Source organism: Macaca fascicularis, chromosome 8, assembly GCF_037993035.2.
Source record: "Macaca fascicularis isolate 582-1 chromosome 8, T2T-MFA8v1.1".
Classification (NCBI taxonomy): Eukaryota; Metazoa; Chordata; class Mammalia; order Primates; family Cercopithecidae; genus Macaca; species Macaca fascicularis.
Window position 1 is genome coordinate 152,934,540 of NC_088382.1, and position 19,149 is coordinate 152,953,688.

The 19,149-nt window shown below is 55.5% G+C and overlaps 1 protein-coding gene and 2 long non-coding RNA genes across 46 annotated transcripts; 1 reads left to right on the forward strand and 2 right to left on the reverse strand.

Annotated features, from left to right (window-relative positions):
- Window positions 1–5,329: 5,329 nt before the first annotated feature.
- ZNF696 (zinc finger protein 696) lies at window positions 5,330–14,729 on the forward strand. 42 transcript variants are annotated; one of them, XR_012416747.1, is made up of 5 exons: window positions 5,330–5,742; window positions 6,748–6,945; window positions 9,372–9,465; window positions 12,392–13,644; window positions 13,979–14,729. XR_012416747.1 is itself a non-coding variant. In XM_073999613.1 (4 exons), exons 3-4 carry the CDS (start codon window positions 9,450–9,452, stop codon window positions 13,450–13,452), a joined length of 1,077 nt encoding a protein of 358 aa, XP_073855714.1. In that variant the 5' UTR covers window positions 5,330–5,742; window positions 6,748–6,945; window positions 9,369–9,449; the 3' UTR covers window positions 13,453–14,729. The 42 variants fall into 42 exon arrangements, 11 of the variants coding, with proteins under 11 accessions (XP_073855714.1, XP_073855716.1, XP_065375814.1 ...); XR_012416753.1 differs by having other exon boundaries at window positions 12,392–13,509; XR_012416746.1 differs by having other exon boundaries at window positions 5,330–5,735.
- On the reverse strand, window positions 6,412–7,420 carry LOC107130716 (uncharacterized). Its single transcript, XR_001493210.4, has 2 exons — window positions 7,233–7,420; window positions 6,412–6,942 (listed from the first exon to the last, which is right to left on the reverse strand). It is a non-coding gene; the product is annotated as an uncharacterized lncRNA (long non-coding RNA).
- Window positions 14,413–18,246, reverse strand: LOC141407472 (uncharacterized). 3 transcript variants are annotated; one of them, XR_012416757.1, is made up of 4 exons: window positions 18,109–18,246; window positions 16,375–16,466; window positions 15,713–15,810; window positions 14,413–14,556 (listed from the first exon to the last, which is right to left on the reverse strand). It is a non-coding gene; the product is annotated as an uncharacterized lncRNA (long non-coding RNA). The 3 variants fall into 3 exon arrangements; XR_012416755.1 differs by lacking the exon at window positions 16,375–16,466 and having other exon boundaries at window positions 14,510–14,556; window positions 18,109–18,225; XR_012416756.1 differs by lacking the exons at window positions 16,375–16,466; window positions 18,109–18,246 and having other exon boundaries at window positions 15,713–15,851.
- Window positions 18,247–19,149: the final 903 nt, after the last annotated feature.

Sequence of the window (19,149 nt, forward strand, 5' to 3'; positions counted from 1 at the left end):
CCCTCTGGGCCTCTGGCAGACGCGCTCTGCCAGGCGCCCCCTGCCTCCGTGACGCCCCCTCTCTCGCTCCACAACGCGGCCCCATGCTGGATCACAGCCTCAAGACCCCTCCGGCCCCCAGCCGCGCGAGCAACGCCAGGCACGCGCCCGCCCCCGACCCGCCACCCTTGGGTTCGCGCCGGGTCCCCCGTCGGTCCTCTGAACGGGTCCTCCGAGCTGCCTAGAGCGCCCGGAAATGCCCTCGGCACGGGGCGGGGCTTGCGGGGGCGGGGCTTGCGGGGCGGGGCTTGCGGGGGGCGGGGCCGCGCTTCCGATTCGCGCTGCGCTCCGCGGGCTGGGTCCAAGCAGTGCCCCAAGCGCGGGAGCCGCCGGTCAAGCCTTTAAAGAGCACAGTGTTAAACAGGTTTCTTTTTCCCAATAGCATTTATTCATACTCTTTGAAGAAATTTGGGAAGTGCAAGAAAAATAGAAGAGACAGAAATTTTCTCCTCAGCACTACGGGCTGGGGATCCCAAATCCAAACACCTTAAACTCAAGCCTTTGGAGCAGCCGACGTGCCGCGCACAGGAAATAGTAATTGGAACACCTCGGACTTCGGATGTGGGAATTTGGGAGGCTCAGCTGCTAACTACGGTACAAATATTCCCAAATCCAAAAAAAGGCCAAAGCCCCCCCCTTTTTTTTTTTTTGAGACGGAGTCTCGCTCTGTCACCCAGGCTGGAGTGCAGTGGCTCTATCTCGGCTCACTGCAACGTCCGCCTCCCGGGTTCACGCCGTTCTCCTGCCTCAGCCTCCCGAGTAGCTGAGACTACAGGCGCCGCCACCACGCCCGGCTAATTTTTTTGTATTTTTAGTGGAGACGGGGTTTCACCGTGTTATCCAGGATGGTCTCGATCTCCTAACCTCGTGATCCTCCCGCCTCGACCTCCCAAAGTGCTGGGATTACAGGCGTGAGCCCCCGCGCCCGGCCACCAAAACACTTCTGGTCCCAGGCATTTGGGATAAGGGATACTCAGGCTGAACAAGGAACGTCTGTGCACGTTTTTAGCAGCTGTTGCTGTTACACTAAATAGACTCCGTGGTTAACTTGTCCCTAAAATAACCTTCACGTCCTGAGGTCTGAGATCTGCTGGGAGCAGTGCTGGAAGCCCTATTTCCCCACGCGAGAGAGGCGCCAGCATCCCTCATTTACAGGAGGAATTCGAGACTTGGTGAGGACGTCCCACAGCCCGGATTTGAACCCAGGCTTGGATTCCGAGGCCCACGTGCTTGCTCCACAGTGCCTTCTGCTGGCCACCTTCCCTGCCCTCAAAGATTGCTGTAACCAGAAGTGGATGAGCATTTCAAGGAGGAATGCTCCCCGCACAAGCCGAGGTGTTTGCAGGGTATGCCAGACTCCACTTTGGTGTCCCTGGAGTGCCCATGCCAGCGACCTTTTGGTGGCTCTCTTACCCCAGTTGGAACTGTCGCCAAGTGTGTCCCCATCGTGGGGAGAGGAAGAGAGGAAGTGGATTAGCGGCGTCAGGCCTTGAGGAGGTGCACTCGCACCGTCCTGCGCTACGGTCTCAGAAGCAGGAGGACGCTTTCCGGGAGCCGGCTGCTGTGGCACCTGCAGCAGTTTCAGCAGTTGGATAGCTCCAGCCGCTTCAACGCAGCATGCCAGGCCCCAGGTATGTCGAGGCGGAAAGCTAAGGTCCCCGCCCGATGGAGCCGTGCAGTTCCCCGCAGCGTGGGTGGAGGAGGGGGGACAGGTGTCCAGACGTGTGTGTACATGGGCCGGCAACTCCCAGTCCTTGAGTCTCAGGTGGGCAAAATCATGCCGCCACTGTGGCCCTCGTGTGCCTGACTCCAGGCAGGGCCTTCCCGTCCTGCCTCCCGGCACTCTGTGTGTGGCCCTTCTGTGAGGCTGTTGCCCCTCAAGCAGCCCCTGGGATGCGAAACCCCCTCGTTCACACGGCAGAGTATTCAACCCAGCGCCTGATGCAGAGCCTGAGTGAACAGCGTCTGGGTGACCAGAGTCACAGGCAGGATGCAAGTGGAGGCAGGCGGCTTCCGCGGACCTCGGTCCATGTGCCCGTCCAGCAGGACCCTGAGCCCAGCTCCCATCTGGGGCGAGGGCTCCGCGGTGGCAGGCAGGAGGGGCTGCATAATGAGCTCCGGAAAGCTCTAGAATGCCGTCTGTCGCCATTACACTTGACGGAGGGCGTGGTGAATAGCAAGGACTTGGGGCATGTGGTTGGATTTTGGGTTTTTCCTTGCAGGACTGTGCTGAACCTGCAGCATTGGGAAGCTCTTGGCCTCTGCCCTTTCTCTGAAACGTGCCTCTTCTGCCTGGATGGCTTGGTCATTCTTTCCTCATCCATAACCTTGAATAGCTTCACCAAGATCCATGCTAGTGTCAATATTTTATATTAATTTTTCCTGGGATATGGTGCTCTTGATTTTTTTGAATTAGGGTATAATTTGCATAGCTAAAATGCCCAACTCTTAAGCACACGGCTTGACTGTTTACATGTTTACACTCTTGCTAATCCACCCAGGTCACAGCATGGAACTTTCCAGAGCTTCTCTTACCCTTCCTTTCCCCTCCCCAAGCTGATGGGTATGCTAGCTTCTGGAGGGCCCCGTCTGCCATCGGGCCTCTCCGGGGTGGATTCATCCGCCCGCCTTCCTGACACTCCTCTTGCTCCGCGCGATGTGCTAGCGGTCACCCCATGTGGTTCCAAATGTCCGTTGGCCCCTTCCGGGCCGGTGTGTGGTTTCCGATTCTGAGTGTTTGCTTTGACCCCATTTTTATTGTTGGGGTTGTGTACTTCTCATGCCGTTTTCCCATCCCAAACCTGTGGTGTCTTTTCTGAGTGAGAACACCCTTGTGGCTACAAGAGCCCCAGAGTAGGAAGCCCAGCATTGGTGTGGCAAGGTTGGGTTCCCTAAGAGCCAAGCGGCCTCCCCACCTCAGCGCCCTTCCCAAACTCCTGCTTACACGTCAGGACCCACTGGCAGTGCTGTTCGAGTCACTGGTCCCTGGTCTCTGCTTCTAATGAGGCCTGCATGTGCTGCTTTCCAGCACCTGGCAGGCAGTGCCCACTGTGCCTGTGTGTTTCTCCCCTTTCATGAACTCCCAGGGCAGCCCCTGTGGCGCTCTGTCCATCTTTGGGGGTGTCCCTGGTGCCCAGCACAGCAGGAGTGAATGTCCTGGGCCAGTTCTGCCTGACTGCAGAGCATGGAGGTGCCAGTCAGCACTGGTCAGGCCGGCCGCTGGGTCTTGTTGTGCCCGCCGCTTCCTGCCACCCTTGCATTTTCTCCTCTTAGGGCCACTGGTGTGTCTCACCTGGAACCTTCTCACCAACAGCCCATCTGTTACTTCACAGATCCTGCCATGCAGGAGCCGTGCACAGCTTGGCTGAGGTCTCTGCCAGGGTCTCCTGGGGCTGCCATTCAGCTGTCCTGGGCTCCAATCTCCTGTGGAGCTTGAGGTCCTTCCCCGACCATTCAGGCTGTGGAAGGATTTCCATCCTGCGGCTGTGGGGGTCAGGCCCTCCGCCTCCAGGGGTAACTCAGAGGCCTGTGCCTCTCCTGCTCCTTCTGTCAGGAGACTGGGAGTCCTTCCTTTCCGTGTCACCTGTGTCCTGGCTCCGTGTCCACTTGCTTCAGTTGACCCATGAGACTGGGAGTCCTTCCTTTCCGTGTCACCTGTGTCCTGGCTCCGTGTCCACTTGCTTCAGTTGACCCATGAGACTGGGAGTCCTTCCTTTCCGTGTCACCTGTGTCCTGGCTCCGTGTCCACTTGCTTCAGTTGACCCATGAGACTGGGAGTCCTTCCTTTCCGTGTCACCTGTGTCCTGGCTCCGTGTCCACTTGCTTCAGTTGACCCATGAGACTGGGAGTCCTTCCTTTCCGTGTCACCTGTGTCCTGGCTCCGTGTCCACTTGCTTCAGTTGACCCACGGCCTCTTCTCTGAACAATGGTCCTCTTTCTCTGAGTTCTTTTTATTTTGTTTGGTTTGGTTTGGTTGGTTTGTTTTGAGACAGGGTCTCACTCTGTCACCTAAGCTGGAGTGCAATGGCGTGATCTCGGCTCACCACAATCTCCACCTCCCGGGGTCAAGTGATTCTCCTGCCTCAGCCTCCCAAGTACCTGGGATTACAGGTGGACACCACAACACCCGGCTAATTTTTGTATTTTTAGTAGAGACGGGATTTCACCATGTTGGCCAGGCTGGTCTCAAACCCCTGACCTCAAGTGATCCACCTGCCTCAGCCTCCCAAAGTGCTGGGATTACAGGCGTGAGCCACTGTGCCTGGCCCAGCTCTCTTTGTTTTTAAGGGGTGCCTTGGTAATTTCTTCATCATACTTTTTTTTTCAGGGTAGCAGGTAAGGGACTCAGTGGATAGGCTCATGGAGACAGTCCTTGAAGGCCTGGTATTCTAAGACGCGGCTACTTTATTTTATTTATTTATTTTTTTGAGACGGAGTCTCGCTCTGGAGTGCAGTGGCGAAATCTTACTGCATCCTCCACCTCCTGGGTTCAACCGATTCTCCTGCCCCAGCCTCCCGAGTAGCTGGGACTAACGCAATCACCACTACGCCTGGCTAATTTTTTTTTTTTTTTTTTTTTTTTTTTTTTTTTTTTTTTTTGCGGAGACTGGGTTTCACTATGTTTGCCAGGCTGGTCTCGAACTCCTGACCTGAAGTGATCCTCTTGCCTCGACCTCCCGGAGTTCTGTGATTACACGCGTAAGCTCCCTCGCCAGCCTAGACTCGGCTACTTTTGGATCAAGAAATCCAGAAGTTTCTAGACTGTGAACTTGCTCTTTACCATGGACATTCACCACCTGCAACTTCCCAGGGGTTCTCTGTCTCGCCCCACACTGTGAGGACCCCCTTACCAAACAGAATTCCAGGGTGCTGGCTCTTCGCGGGATCTGAGCTATTCGCCGGCGTCCTGAGTTGCTTGGGTTCACTCCCCCACCCTCGTGTCCCTGCCTGAGTCCTGCCTTGTGTTTTCGATTCTGTTTGTCAGGGGCCCTAGCGTGGGGCTTCTCTGTGGGAGAGCAGGAGGGAAGCGGTGAGGGGCGATTCCGGAGGAGGCAGAGCCCCAGGTGTCCGTGGGAAGCTCCAAGGCCGGGCCACGGGACGGCCACCCTGGGCTGTGACACAGTCCAGCATCTTCGCTAAGGCACCTGCTGGAGGCTCCGCCTGGGTCCCAGGACCCTGACTGCGCCGGGCGGCTGCCAGCGAGGAGGCGGGGCCGAGCCGGGGGCGGGGAAGGAGGAGCGGGGGTCTGTCTGATGGGCGGGGCTTCTGGATGGGCGGGGCTGCCGACTCTGAGGTCTGAGCCGGGCTCCCGGAGGAGGAAGCTGACGACTCCTAGAGGCTCAGTGCGCGAGCCCGAAGTTGGGCCTGGAAAGGGGGCACCGCCTTCCCGGTTCTGGTGGATGGGGAGTGAGGGGAAGGACAAAAGCGGCACAGGGAATAGCATGACACGGGCCCGGGGCAGGGCGCATTTGGAAAGGGGCGAGGAGAGGACAGTGGCCTCCGGCACGGCGGCAGTGGGCCTGGAGAGGCAGTCGGGCCCCGTCGCGAAGAGCCTCCGCCCGGCGTAAGGAGCCGGGACTGTCTAGGAGGCAGTGGAGGCTCCGGAAAGCCAAGCGCCTCCCGCCCAGGCTCGCGTGCTTGGAGTACCGGAGACTGCAGAGCAAGCACGACGTTCCACCGGGATGCGGAGGGGAACGGTTATTTGTACTTCTACATCATCTCTTTTGGGGGTGTATGTGTGTGGGGGTGTGTGTGTGTGTTGTTGTTGTTTTGCGACAGAATCTCTGTCACCCAGGCTGGAGTGCAGTGCTGATCTCGGCTCACTGCAGCCTCTGCCTCCTGGGCTCAAGTGATCCCCCCGCCTCAGCCTCCCGAGTACCTGGGACCACAGGCGCCTGCCACCACGCCCGGCTAATTTAAAAAAAATTTTTTTTTAGTCTACACAGCGGTCTGTGTTGCTCAGGCTGGTCTGAAACTCCTGGACTCAAACCATCCTGCCTCCTCGGCCTCCCGAAGTGCTGGGATTACATTCATGAGCCACTGCGCCCACCCGGTCTAAGTGTTTTATTTATTTATTTATATTTATTTATTTTTTTGAGACAGAATCTTGTTCTGTCGCCCAGGCGGGAGTGCAGTGGCGCAATCTCAGCTCACTGCAAGCTCCGCCTCCCGGGTTCACGCCATTCTCCTGCCTCAGCCTCCCGAGTAGCTGAGACTACAGGCACCCGCCACCACGCCCGGCTAATTTTTTTTGTATTTTTAGTACAGACGGGGTCTCACCGTGTTAGCCAGGATGGTCTCGATCTCCTGACCTCGTGATCTGCCCGCCTCGGCCTCCCAAAGTGCTGGGATTACAGGAGTGAGCCACCGCGCCGGGTCAAGTGTTTTACTTTTTATGTTTTACAAAAGCTTCTAATTTGTTACAAATAAACGTGCAGCATGTGGTGGGAGTGTTCAGGTGTTTACTGGTGCAGTGCGCAGGGAACGCGGTTCCAGGCGCGAGATGTGGAGGCCCAGAGGCAGAAGCCCCGTGGCGGCAGCGCGCGCAGGCGCACAGGAGACTGTCGGAGGAGCAGGCGGGGACCTGGGCTCCCAGGGCTGTGCCCGCCCCCCCCAGGTCCAGTTCCAGGGGCGCGTCTGGCCCTTTGTTGCTGTCTTATTAGGGTTCTTTCATGGGGGTCGGTTCTTAATTCTTTCTTTTCTCCCCAGAGAGGGTCTACTTGTTGTAAGAGGGAAGAGTCCACACCGCAGCAGTACACTTTGCACACATGATGAAAAGCGTCACTTTTGCAGCATTCCAGCTGGAGATGCGTGACCTTCAGTCTGCGGCGGGCGGCAGGGCGAGAGGCTTGGACAGGAGGCGCATCTTGCCCGGAGAAGGCTGAACGAATGAGAGCTCGGTCCCTGGTGAGAAAGAGCCCAGAGCATGCGAGAGGCGGGCAGCAAAGGCTTCTCTGCAGCGGAGACGCGAGGGCGGCGACCTGCAGGGAGGCGGGGGCAGCGCCTGGGGCGCTCCAAGCTCTCGACCCCAAGGAAGCCCACGCTCGGGACCCGCGTGCTGCCACAGCCCCGGGGGCCTAGAGGGGCCCGTGCGCCGAGCGGAGGACCCGGGACAACCGCGGGGCGCTGCGGGGAACGGAAGGGAAAGCGCGTGGTCTCCCCACCGCGGGCCTTCGACGCCTCCTGACACGTACTGCGGGCGCCCGGGTCCGGTCCTCAGTTGGTTCGAGCCGAATCCCGACGCGCCAACGGCTCGACCTTGCCCGCCACGAGGCGAGGCTTCCTGCCCAGCAGGAAGGACTCGGCTGGCGCCTGCGGGCAACCGTAGAGCTGAAGGCGCCGCGGCTGGGCCGTCCCGCTCTCCGGGGCCGCCGAGCGCACTGTCCTCCCGCGGCCCAGAGCGTCACCGGAAGTGCCTGGGGGGCGGGCCAGAAGTGGGGACTGCGGCGCTTCCGGCGTGCGGCGGTGCGGGGACTGTAGCGGGTGCAGTCCCGCTGTCCTGGATGCCGCGGCGACGGCTCTTCTTGCTCTGGCGTCGATTCGGGAGGGTCAAGGAGCGGCGGAGGGAACGGGGCTGGCACCGCCGTCCTGGCCGGCGCGTCCTGCACTCCCCTTGCAGCGCAGGCCCCAGCCGCTCTCGGGCGCGGCGTGGAGGAGGCGGCCCTGCAGGTGCATTCCCGGGGTGCCGACGCATGCGGGGCTTCCTGTGAGCTGAGTTCCCCCCGCGCGTCTTTAGGCCTTTGTAAGTTGTCAAATTTCCCACTGGCCCAGCTAATCGAGCCTCCTCCCAGCTGTGAACAGGAGAGCCTGTTACCTAATTCTTGCCGGTAAGGTACTTTCAAAAATCTGCTTCGAGACTAAAGAATTGCACTTTAAATACCTTTTTGCAAAATAGGCGGGGTCTCGCTTTGTTTCCCAGGCTGGCCGCCTACTCCTGGGCTCAAGCGATCCTCCCGCTCAGCCTCTCTGGCAGGCGGGACTACAGGCGGCTTAAATTAAATTTACTAATTAATTACTTTTTATTTACTTATTTTTTTAAGACAGGGTCTCCTTCTATCGCCCAGCTGGAGTGCAGTGGCGAAATCTCAGTTCACCGCAGCCTAGACCTGGGCTCAGGCAATCCTCCCACCTCAGCCTCCCTAGTAGCTGGGACTACAGACGACTACCATCACACCTGGCTAATTTTTTTTTTTTTAGAGACGGGGTCTCACTATGTTGTCCAGGCTAGTCAGGAACTCCTGTACTCAGTCCTCCATCCCGAGCCTCTTGAAGTGCTAGGATTGCAAGTGTGAGCCACAGCATCCAGCCAAATTACACTTCTTTTTTTTTTTTTTTTTTTTTTTGGCGGAGTCTCGCTCTGTGGCCCAGGCTGGAGTGCAGTGGCCGGATCTCAGCTCACTGCAAGCTCCGCCTCCCGGGTTCACGCCATTCTTCTGCCTCAGCCTCCCGAGTAGCTGGGACTACAGGCGCCCGCTACCTCGCCCGGCTAGATTTTTGTATTTTTTAGTAGAGACGGGGTTTCACTGTGTTAGCCAGGATGGTCTTGATCTCCTGACCTCGTGATCCGCCCGTCTCGGCCTCCCAAAGTGCTGGGATTACAGGCTTGAGCCACCGCGCCCGGCCCAAATTACACTTCTTAATTGCACTTGAGGTGAGACCCCCCAAAAAATGTATTGCTTACTGGTTTTTCTTCTTGGTGAATTACATATTCATGATCTTTGCCAATTGTCCTTCGTTTCTTACTAATATATAGAGGTCTTTATCAGATAGGGATGAATCTTTGCATTGCACGTATTTCCCCTTTTTGGTTTTTGTTTTTTTACATTAAATTTTTTTATGTAGTTAAATTTGTCAGACATCTGATGTCAGGCTTAGAAAAATCATTCCTCAGTCCAAAACTTTACCATTCAAATAATTTGTTCTTTTTTTCTGGTTTAACATTTTTGTATTCAAATCCTTACAACTACCAAGAAAATTTTAAAATCCATGGGAATTTCTCTAGCTATTTGAAGACTGCTGGAGGGCGTGAGCTTGCTCAGCATGGAGCTAGGAAGCTGTGGCCATGCCCACCTGTGCTCTGTGTCAGCCCTGGTTCGAGGGGAACCGACAGAGCCTGGACCAGAGTTCCCGGGCATCCCGCAGAACACCGCTTCTGGGAGTGACTGTTGAGCCAGGACCTTGATTGCCAGTGACAGGGGTGGGCCCACCTGGGTGTTGCAGCTCCCGCAGGGCCTATTCTGACCGTTTCCTCTGAAGGCATTCTGACCTCACTGCCCCGGCCCCTGTACCTAGCCCTGGCTGCGATTTATTTTCCTTTTCTTTTACCTCAGCAGAAATTGTTCTGACTGCTGGCGTTCTGCAAGGTGGAGCCAGGAGGAGAGCCCCCAGGTGCCAAGGAGAGCAGTACCCTGATGGAGGCCCTTGCAGGTGAGGGGACACGTCCACAGTCGGGCCCAGAGTTCCAGGGCAGGAATTGAACAGGAATACAGGAAAAACACCATGTCTCGGTCACTGGCGCAGAGCATATACTGTGTCCTCAGGCACAGGGTGAGGGAGGGAGGTAAACGCAGGCCCATCAGATCTCCTGGGCATCTGTTTGGTGACTGTCTTTGCCAGTGAACTGAGAGCTTTTGGTTAGAAAGTCTGGCAGCCCCAGGCTCTGCCTCTGGGAAGGTCTGGCTCAGTGCTTCTCAGCCTTGGCACTGTGGCTGTTTTGGAATGGATGAGTCTTTGTTGAGGGGCCATCGTGTGCATTGTGGGAGGTTCAGCAGCACCCTCGCCTCTGCCTACTTGCTGTCAGTAGCGCCCCCTCCCAGTTGTGACAACCATAAACATCTCCACACATTGTCAAATGTGCCCTTGGGACAGAATCACCCACAAGAGAACACTGTTTTATGTTTTGGGGCCACCCTGAGAGTGTGTCACAGCGACGGGCGGGAGGTGGGGTGGGTAGTGCAGGCCCTGCTATGGGGTCTGGGATTGCCTCCATTGGAAAGGCATCCTCAGGGCCTGCAAGCTGGATCCAGTAGAGCTCCACCGTGTATGTGGCCCTTTTTCATTGTAGTTTTGGTTCTTTTTCCTCATAAGCAATACCTTTGAGTCAGTTCTTGAACTTCCAAGTCTGCAAACCACACAAGACCAGGGCTGGCCTCTGCCAAGGGGCTTCTGTTCTGCGCACCACCCTGAGCCTCTCCCACGCCCTGGCTGCTCAGTGTCATGGGTCTGCAAGGGCAGAGAGAGGTGGGGACTGTTGACAGCAGCCTGCTCTCATCTGCCCTGGAACATCCCTGCCCCACCCCCACCTCCACAGGAGTTTCCATCACATCTGCACCCTCCACATTCTTGAAAGGTGCAGCCGGGACTCAGCCGCTTCTCTTCCGTTGCCACAGCAGACTGCCTGCAGGCAGAGAAGTCCCACTCAGTTGCTGTGCTGGCCTCGGGGACTCCCGTCCCCCCACTGCCGCTCCTGGCTGAGCCCTCCTGCCTCCTATGCAGGCCGAGGTCAGTAGCCAGCTTTCTCAAGTCCCAGGGTTTCATCCCTACCCCTTAAGCCTTTTTTCTAAATGGCCACATGGTCTGTCCCTGTGAGCCGGAGGAACCAAATCTAACCAGTGGCTTCACTGCCAGACAAGGACCACTGATAATGCAGCCTGGTCAGGGCTGCTCAGCCCGGTCAGCGCCACCGCCCAGCCACATGGGTTGCTGCTTCCAGCTCTTAGTCCAGATTTCTTTTTTTTTTTTTTTTTTTTTAAGACAAAGTCTTGCTCTGTCACCAGGCTGGAGTGCAGTGACACAAGCTCACTGCAGCCTCCACCTCCTGGGTTCAAGCGATTCTTCTGCCTCAGCCTCTCAAGTAGCTGGGACTACAGGTGTGCGCCACCACGCCCGGATAATTTTTGTATTTTTAGTAGAGACGGGGTTTCACCATGTTAGCCAGGATGGTCTTCATCTCTTGACGTCGTGATCTGCCCGCCTTGGCCTCCCAAAGTGCTGGGATGACAGGCGTGAGCCACCATAACCGGCCTCTTGGTCCGGATTCTGAGTGAGGACACTCCTGTTTGCACGTAACAGAAGCTCCTAGAGTTTGGTGTTTGGGGGGAGTTGTTAAGGAGGCCACGTTGTCTCAGGGAGTCCAAGGTGAAAGGAATGAGCTGGGGCCATGGCTGGGTATGGTGGCTCACACCTGTAATCCCAGCACTTCAGGAGACCGAGGTGGGAGGAGGGTTGAACCCAGGAGTTCAAGAGCAGCCTGGGTAACACACTGACACACTGTCTCTACAAAAAATTTTAAAACTAGCCTGGTGTGGTGGTGCTCACCTGGAGTCCCACCTACTTGGGAGGCAGAGGGAAGATCACGTGAGCCGTGAGGCTGCAGTGAGCCACGATGGCACCACTGCCCTCCAGCCTGGGTGATAGAGCAAGACCCTGGCTCACAAAAAAGGGAGGAGGGACAGACAGAAGGCAGAGCTGGGCCGTGGGCTCTGTTGGGTGCCACCATCCCCACGCCTCCTGCAGCGTCTGCCTCGCTCCTGTCCTGGCTTGCTGCCGGCAGTCTCCTGCCTCTTTTGCTTTCCCAGCTGCCCTGCAGAGTAAGGCAGTGCCCAGAGCCTGCATTTCTGTCCCCAGGACTGGGTGGGCTGAGACTGGAGGTTTAGCCCCACTTCTAGCCCCATTTAGCCTCGTTTCTGTATGTGTGTGTATTTATTTATTTATTTATTTAGAGATGGAGTCTCACTCTGTCAGTCACCCAGGCTGGAGTGCAGTGGCGCGATCTCAGCTCACTGCAAGCTCTGCCTCCCGGGTTCACGCCATTCTCCTGCCTCAGCCTCGCGAGTGAGTAGCTGGGACTACAGGCGCCCGCCACCACGCCCAGCAATTTTTTTATGTGTTTAGTAGAGACGGGGTTTGTGATCTGCCCGTCTCGGCCTCCCAAAGTGCTGGGATTACAGGCTTGAGCCACCGCACCCAGGCTTCTGTTTGTATATTTTTAAAATTCTATTTTTTTTAAGAGACAGGATCTCACTGTGTTGGCCAGGCTGGTCTCAAATTCCAAGTCTCAAGTGGTCCTCCTGCCTCAGCCTCCCAAAGTGCGGGCATTACAGGTGTGAGTCACCACAGCCCGGCCCCACAGCCCGGTTTCTAGAGTGGCAGTGCAGGACTCTCATCCACCTCATAACCACAGGGGTTAAGAAGGTGGGGAGGAGAAAAAACTAGGCGGGCAAAATCAAAGGTGTCTTTGGAACACTGATGTCACCATCACCGTCATTGTCCTGTCGTCACCACGATTGCCAGAGCCACCCTCGACTCACATTCTCTTGCATCTAAAATCGTTGCTGTCCGGCCTCTTTTTCAGTTGTGAAGGCTGCTTTCCTGGCGCAGGCCCCAAGTGGCAGCCGATCAGCTGAGGTGCAGGCAGCTCGGAGTACGGAGCCTGCACCAGAGCCAGGCGCTCCCGAGGGAGAGGGCCACAGAGCGGGGCCTCCCCGGGCGCTGGGGTCTCTTGGCCTTTGTGAAAACGAGGAAGCCAGAGAGAGGCCCAGAGGTTCCCCTCGAGGTCCGGTCATTTCTGAGAAAACTGGAGGACAGAGTGGCCGCGAGTCAGACGTCCCTCCGAACTTAGGCCCGGGAGCAGAGGGCAGAGGCGGCTGGAAGGGGCGGCCTTTCCCGTGCAGCGCCTGTGGCCGCAGCTTCAAGTGCTCCTCGGACGCCGCGAAGCACCGGAGCATCCACTCCGGGGAGAAGCCGTACGAGTGCAGCGACTGCGGGAAGGCCTTCATCCACAGCTCGCACGTGGTCCGACACCAGCGGGCGCACAGCGGGGAGAGGCCCTATGCGTGCGCCGAGTGCGGCAAGGCCTTCAGCCAGAGCTTCAACCTCCTCCGGCACCAGCGCGTGCACACGGGCGAGAAGCCCTACGCGTGCGCCGACTGTGGCAAGGCTTTCGGCCAGAGGTCGGACGCCGCCAAGCACCGCCGCACCCACACCGGGGAGAGGCTGTACGCGTGCGGCGAGTGCGGGAAGCGCTTCCTGCACAGCTCCAACGTGGTCCGGCACCGGCGGACCCACCACGGGGAGAACCCGTACGAGTGCCGGGAGTGCGGCCAGGCCTTCAGCCAGAGCTCCAACCTCCTCCAGCACCAGCGCGTGCACACGGGGGAGCGGCCCTTCGCCTGCCAGGACTGCGGCCGCGCCTTCAGCCGCAGCTCCTTCCTCCGCGAGCACCGCCGCATCCACACCGGGGAGAAGCCCCACGAGTGCGGCCACTGCGGGCGCGCGTTCCGGGCGCTGTCGGGCTTCTTCCGGCACCAGCGGCTCCACACGGGCGAGAAGCCGTTCCGCTGCACCGAGTGCGGCCGCGCCTTTCGCCTGAGCTTCCACCTCATCCAGCACCAGCGGGTGCACGGCGCCGAGTGAGCCGGGGCTGCCGCTGAAGAGATGCCAGTGGCCTGGTGGGCGTAAGGCCGAGGCCGGGTGAGTCCTGTCCGCACCATGCACGGTGAGGAAGTAACAACCGGCTGCTCGCCTGGTTCTCGGGCTGCAGAAGCCTCGCCCAGCCTGCACCTGCCTTGGCTCCGGAGCAGTCAGGAGAGACAGGGCTCGGCGAAGGTGAGCGCTGCCCATGGGAGGCGACTCCCAGAGGCGGGGAGGTCTCAGGGGTCTGTCCCGGGCCGGCCGCCCGCTGCTGAGACGCCTCCCCTCCCGCGGTCAGCTGCAGCGAAGGGCTCATCTGCTGGGGTGTAGTGGCCGGTGATTGAATGGGTCATTCCTACGCAGCCAGGCCTCCATCAAAACCCTGCATGAGACGAGGGGCTGAGGGTCTCGAGCTTCAGGTTGGTCAAGGCGGGGTGGGGGGGGGTGCAGTTAGGAAGGGGGCCTCACGCCCTCCCCCCGTACCTTGCTGGCAAGCAGTTCATCTATGTCTTTCAACGCCTTTTCACAGCTGTTTGCTATGGTCCCGAGTTCTGTGTGCTTAGAAAATTATGGAACTTGGCTGGGCGCGGTGGCTCCTGCTTGTAATCCCAGCACTTCGGGAGGCCGAGGCGGGCGGATCACGCAGTCAAGAGATCGAGACCATCCTGACCAACATGGTGAAACCCTGTCTCTACTACAAATACAAAAATTAGCTGGGCGTGGTGGCGCGCGCCTGTAATCCCAGCTACTCGGGAGTCTGGGGCAGAAGAATCGCTTGAACCCGGGAGGCGGAGCTTGCAGTGAGCCGAGATTTCCCCACTGCACTCCAGCCTGGGCGACAGAGCAAGACTCCATCTCAAAAAACAAACAAAAATTACGGAACCTGAGAAGGGGGTCATAGGGACCCCAGGGCCCACTGTCTGCACTTGGCATCTGAAGTGGGGGTGGTCTTGTGGGACTGACCCCTTACCCTGTGGGTTCTGCACTAACTACGGGCAGTTGGTGTCAGAATCGAGTTAAATCGAAGGACATCTCGTTGGTGTCTGAGAGTTGGAGAGCTGGTTGGTATGGAGGGAAAGGCTCACAGCACATGATGTCAGAAGTGTTCTGTGGGTAGAGGAATCGTTTTGTCTTTGAGACTGTTATGAGTATGTACAAATGTTATTTCCTGTAAAATATTTTCATTCTTTAAAATGTTATTTCCGAGATAGAAAAGTAGAAGTGTCTCTTTGGGGAACGTTTTTGGGTGCGTATAGTAAAGCACTGTCACCATGAATTAAGCCAGGTGGGCTTTGAGTTTCTTGGGATGACTGAGGGAAATGTGAGCCGCCCGCTGGCCGTGAGCCCTGGGGCGTGGTTGCAGGAATCGCCCCTCCTGGTCTGGCTGTGGCTTGGGACCACCTCCTGCAGTTCTCTGCCCCAGGTAAGGACTGATTGGGGATAATTCTGGGTCCTGAGCTGGCTGCAGCTTCCAAGACAGTCGCTTTGAGGGCTCTTGTTGGCACCCACTTCATTAAAATGCATGAGCTTAGGGTTGTGCAGCCTGTAGGGGCAGGGGTGCTCTCAGAATGGATTTGGTGGCCCCACCGTTCATTAAGGTCCTGACTCCTGGGCCAGTGGTGAGGTGGGAAGATGAGTCTGTGTCTCCCGTGCTGAGCCGAGACCCTCAGGCCAGCTGAAGGTGACCTTCCAGGTACCAGTAGAGGTCAAAGCAACTGCTCTCCGAAGTTTACCCAGCTTAGCCTCATCCCTGCTCATAAGTCAGGCATTCAGCTTGCAGTCAAAGATCCTCAAGCACACAAGGAGAGTCAGCTGACTGAGGGCCAGCAGAAACAGCAGGCAGCTGCTCTCAGCCACAAAGAAAGGCAGATCCTGAAACTGTCATCATACAGGTGAGAGGACAGTTATGTGTCAGGCGCAGTGACGGTGATGAGAAAGCTGTAGGATACATATTGTCACCTGTGAATAGGCAGGACTTCTTAAAGAACTTTTGGAAATGAAAAATAGGCTAGACGCAGTGGCTCATGCCTATAATCCCAACACTTTGGGAGGCCTAGGAGGGAGGATCACTTGAGCCCAGGAGTTCAAGACCAGCCTAGGCAACATAGTGCTGGGCATGGTGGCTCACGCCTGTAAGCCCAGCACTTTGGCAGGCTGAGGCAGTGGATCACCTGAGGTCAGGAGTTTGAGACTATCCTGGCCAACACGGCAAAACTCCATTTCTACTAAAAATACAAAATTAGCTGGGCCTAGTGGCCCATACCTGTAATCCCAGCTACTCAGGAGGCTGAGGCAGGAGAATCCCTTGAACCTGGGAGGCAGAAGCTGCAGTGAGCCGAGATCACACCATTGTACTCCAGCCTGGGCAAAAAGAGCAAAACTCCATCTTAAAAAAAAAAAAAAGGAAAATGATCTGAGTGATGGTCTTAGATATAAAATGGAATGGCAAGCAAAATTATGAATATATATGTATGTATAAAAGAATAATGTCAACTAAAATTCTGGACAACAATAGCATGTAAATTGGAAGGGACAGAAATGCTCTAAGACCCTCCTGTTATTGGGAAGCGGGTGTAAGACAGTGTTTAATTTGACTTTGATAAGTTAAATGTGCATAGTGTAATTTAATGTTAATTACTAAAAGAGTGTAACCAGTCTATACATCTCTAATCCAATAAAAAGAATAATTTAAAATTAATTTAAAATGTAGTCCCAGCTACTTGGGAGACTGAGGCAGGAGGATCTCAGTTTGGATCCTCAGACAAGGAGTTTGAGGCAGCAGTGAGCTATGATTGTGCTGCTGTACTCCAGACTGGACAACAAGTGAGATCCCATAAAATAAATAAATGAAACGAACACAAACTTCTGTCAATTAAAAAATAAGAAAAGAAAAATCAGGCTGGGCCTGAGCGCTGTGGCTCATACCTGTAATCCCAACACTTTGGAGGCCAAGGTGGGTGGATTGCTTAAGCCTAGGAGTTCGAAACCAGCCTGGGCAACATAGGGAGAACCTGTCTCTACAAAAAAATACAAAAAGTAAGCTGGGCATGGTGGAGCATGCCTATAGTTCCAACCACCCAGGAGGCTGAGGTGGGAGGATCACCCAAGCCTGGAAGCTCAAGACTGCAGTGAGTTGTAGTCACGCCACTACACTCCAGCCTGGGCAACAGAGTGAGACCCTCTCTCAAAAAAAAAAAAAAAATCAGAAACAAACTGGGCAAATTAAGATGACAGAAACAAAACTAAATATGTCCCTAACCACAGTAAGCTGTATGGAATTTCTGGTTAACAGGTAAAGGTTAGGGCCAGGCACAGTGGCTCAGGCCTGTGATCCCAGCACTTTGGGAGGCTGAGGCGGGTGGATCACCTGAGGTCAGAGGTTCAAGACCAGCCTGGCCAACATGGTGACACCCCATCTCTACTAAAAATACAAAAATTAGCTGGTTGTGGTGGCGCATGCCTGTAATCCCAGCTACTCGGAAGGCTGAGACAGGAGAACGGCTTGAACCTGGGAGGCAGAGGTTGCAGTGAGCCAAGATCGCGCCACTGCACTCCAGCTTGGGTGACACAGTGAGACTCTGTCTCACACACACACACAGGTAAAGGCTAGGAGGAAAATCCATGACCCAGAGTCACACACATGAACACACACAGGAGGGAGGCGTGAGTCAACCAAGGGGAGGAAAGGCACGCTCAGGTGCCTCAGAGGTGAGAGGCAGTCATGTGCCATGTGAAGCCCAGAACATTGTTTTAAAAAGGAAACTCGGCCGGGCACGGTGGCTCACGCCTGTAATCCAGCACTTTGGGAGGCCGAGACGGGCGGATCACGAGGTCAGGAGATCGAGACCATCCTGGCTAACCCAGTGAAACCCCGTCTCTACTAAAAATACAAAAAACTAGCCAGGCAAGGTGGCGGGCGCCTGTAGTCCCAGCTACTCCGGAGGCTGAGGCAGGAGAATGGCGTAAACCCGGGAGGCGGAGCTTGCAGTGAGCTGAGATGTGCCACTGCACTCTAGCCCAGGCGACAGAGCGAGACTCCGTCTCAAAAAAAAAAAAAAAAAAAGAAACAAAAATAACGATGGGCCAGGTGCAGTGGCTCACGCCTGTAATCCCAACACTTTGGGAGGCACAGGCGGGCGATCACTTGAAATCAGGAATTCAAGACCAGCCTGGCCAACGTGACAAAACTCCATTTCTATTAATTATACAAAAATTAGCCAAGTGTGGTGGTGTGTGCCTGTAATCCCAACTACTTGGGAGGTTGAGGCACGAGAATCACTTGAACCTGGGAGGCGGAGGCTGCAGTGAGCCGAGATCCCGCCACTGATTCCAGCCTGGGTATCACTCAGACTCAGTGAGACTCCACCTCAAAAAAAATTAAAAAAATAATTAAAATGATGTCTTAGAAATGGAAATGTGATAGGCAAAATTAAATTAGCAAGAAGGTGGAAAGTGGAGAAAATCTGTTTGAAAGAATGAAAAGATAAGGTGGGTGATAGGATAGATTAAGACCAACAGGAATTCCAAGGGGGGGAAAAGCAAAAACAGAAGATGGTGGGAATGAAGTTTAGAGAAATAATTTTCCCCCAGAACCGAGAAACATGAATCTCCAGAGTAAAAGCGCTTACCGATATCCCACACAAAGATGGAAGAAATTACCTACATCCAGGCATGACGTGAAACATCGGACAGTCCGGGACATACAGACGATCCGAGAGCGCAGATCACACAGAGGCTGAGAAATAAATCCCTTCCCAAGGGCAAATTGGAAGTTAGAAAACATCGGAACAATGCTTCGAAAATTACGAGTGAAAATCATTTGCAACCTAGGATTTTATACCTACCCAAGTGGTCAGTCAAGTGTGACAGTATGACAGCATTTTCAGATATGCAAACTCTAAGTTTTAAAAATTCATTTTCATAATACATGTTTTCAGGAGCCTACTAAAGGAGGAGCTCCAAATCAAGGGAGTAAACCAAGAAAGAGGAAGAAGTGGGGCCAGCCACTGTGTTGTAATCCTAGCACTTTGGGAGGCTGAGGCGGGCAGATCACTAGGTCAGGAGTTCAAGACCAGCCTGGCCAATATGGTGAAACCCTGTCTCTACTAAAACTACAAAAATTAGTTGGGCATGATGGTGCATGCCTGTAGTCCCAGCTACTCAGGAGGCTGAGGCAGGAGAATTGCTGGAACCTGGGAGGCGGAAGTTGCAGTGAGCCAAGATTGCACCACTGCACTCCAGCCTGGCAACAGAGCAAGAATCCATCTGAAAAAAAAAAAACAAAAGAAACAAAAAAAGAGGAAGAAGTGGAATCTCGTAAACGGGGTTAGTGGTGAGGCATCCCCACGTGACAGCGGAGCCCCAGGGCTGGGCAGAGAGAGCCGCGTGTCCTGGGACCGTCTGAAATTTCCCACGGTCCACTCTGGAGCCACAGTGACTTACTTTCCTTCCACCAGTAAAATATGCTCGCCACCCCCCAACTCAAGCCACCCAGAGGTCTGTCCCTGCTGCTGTCTCAGCTCAGAGGCTGTCAGCTCATGATTCTCCTCTGGTCCGGATATATGTGAGATGCCTCTTGAGGCTGCAAACTAAAGAAAAAAATCACCTGCCTCTACCCCAGCATAGGATTTTGAGACAGGGCCAGGATAAGCACAGTAATGCTCCCGTTTGAAAAAGAGAGAGTGGGGGCTCATTTATTGC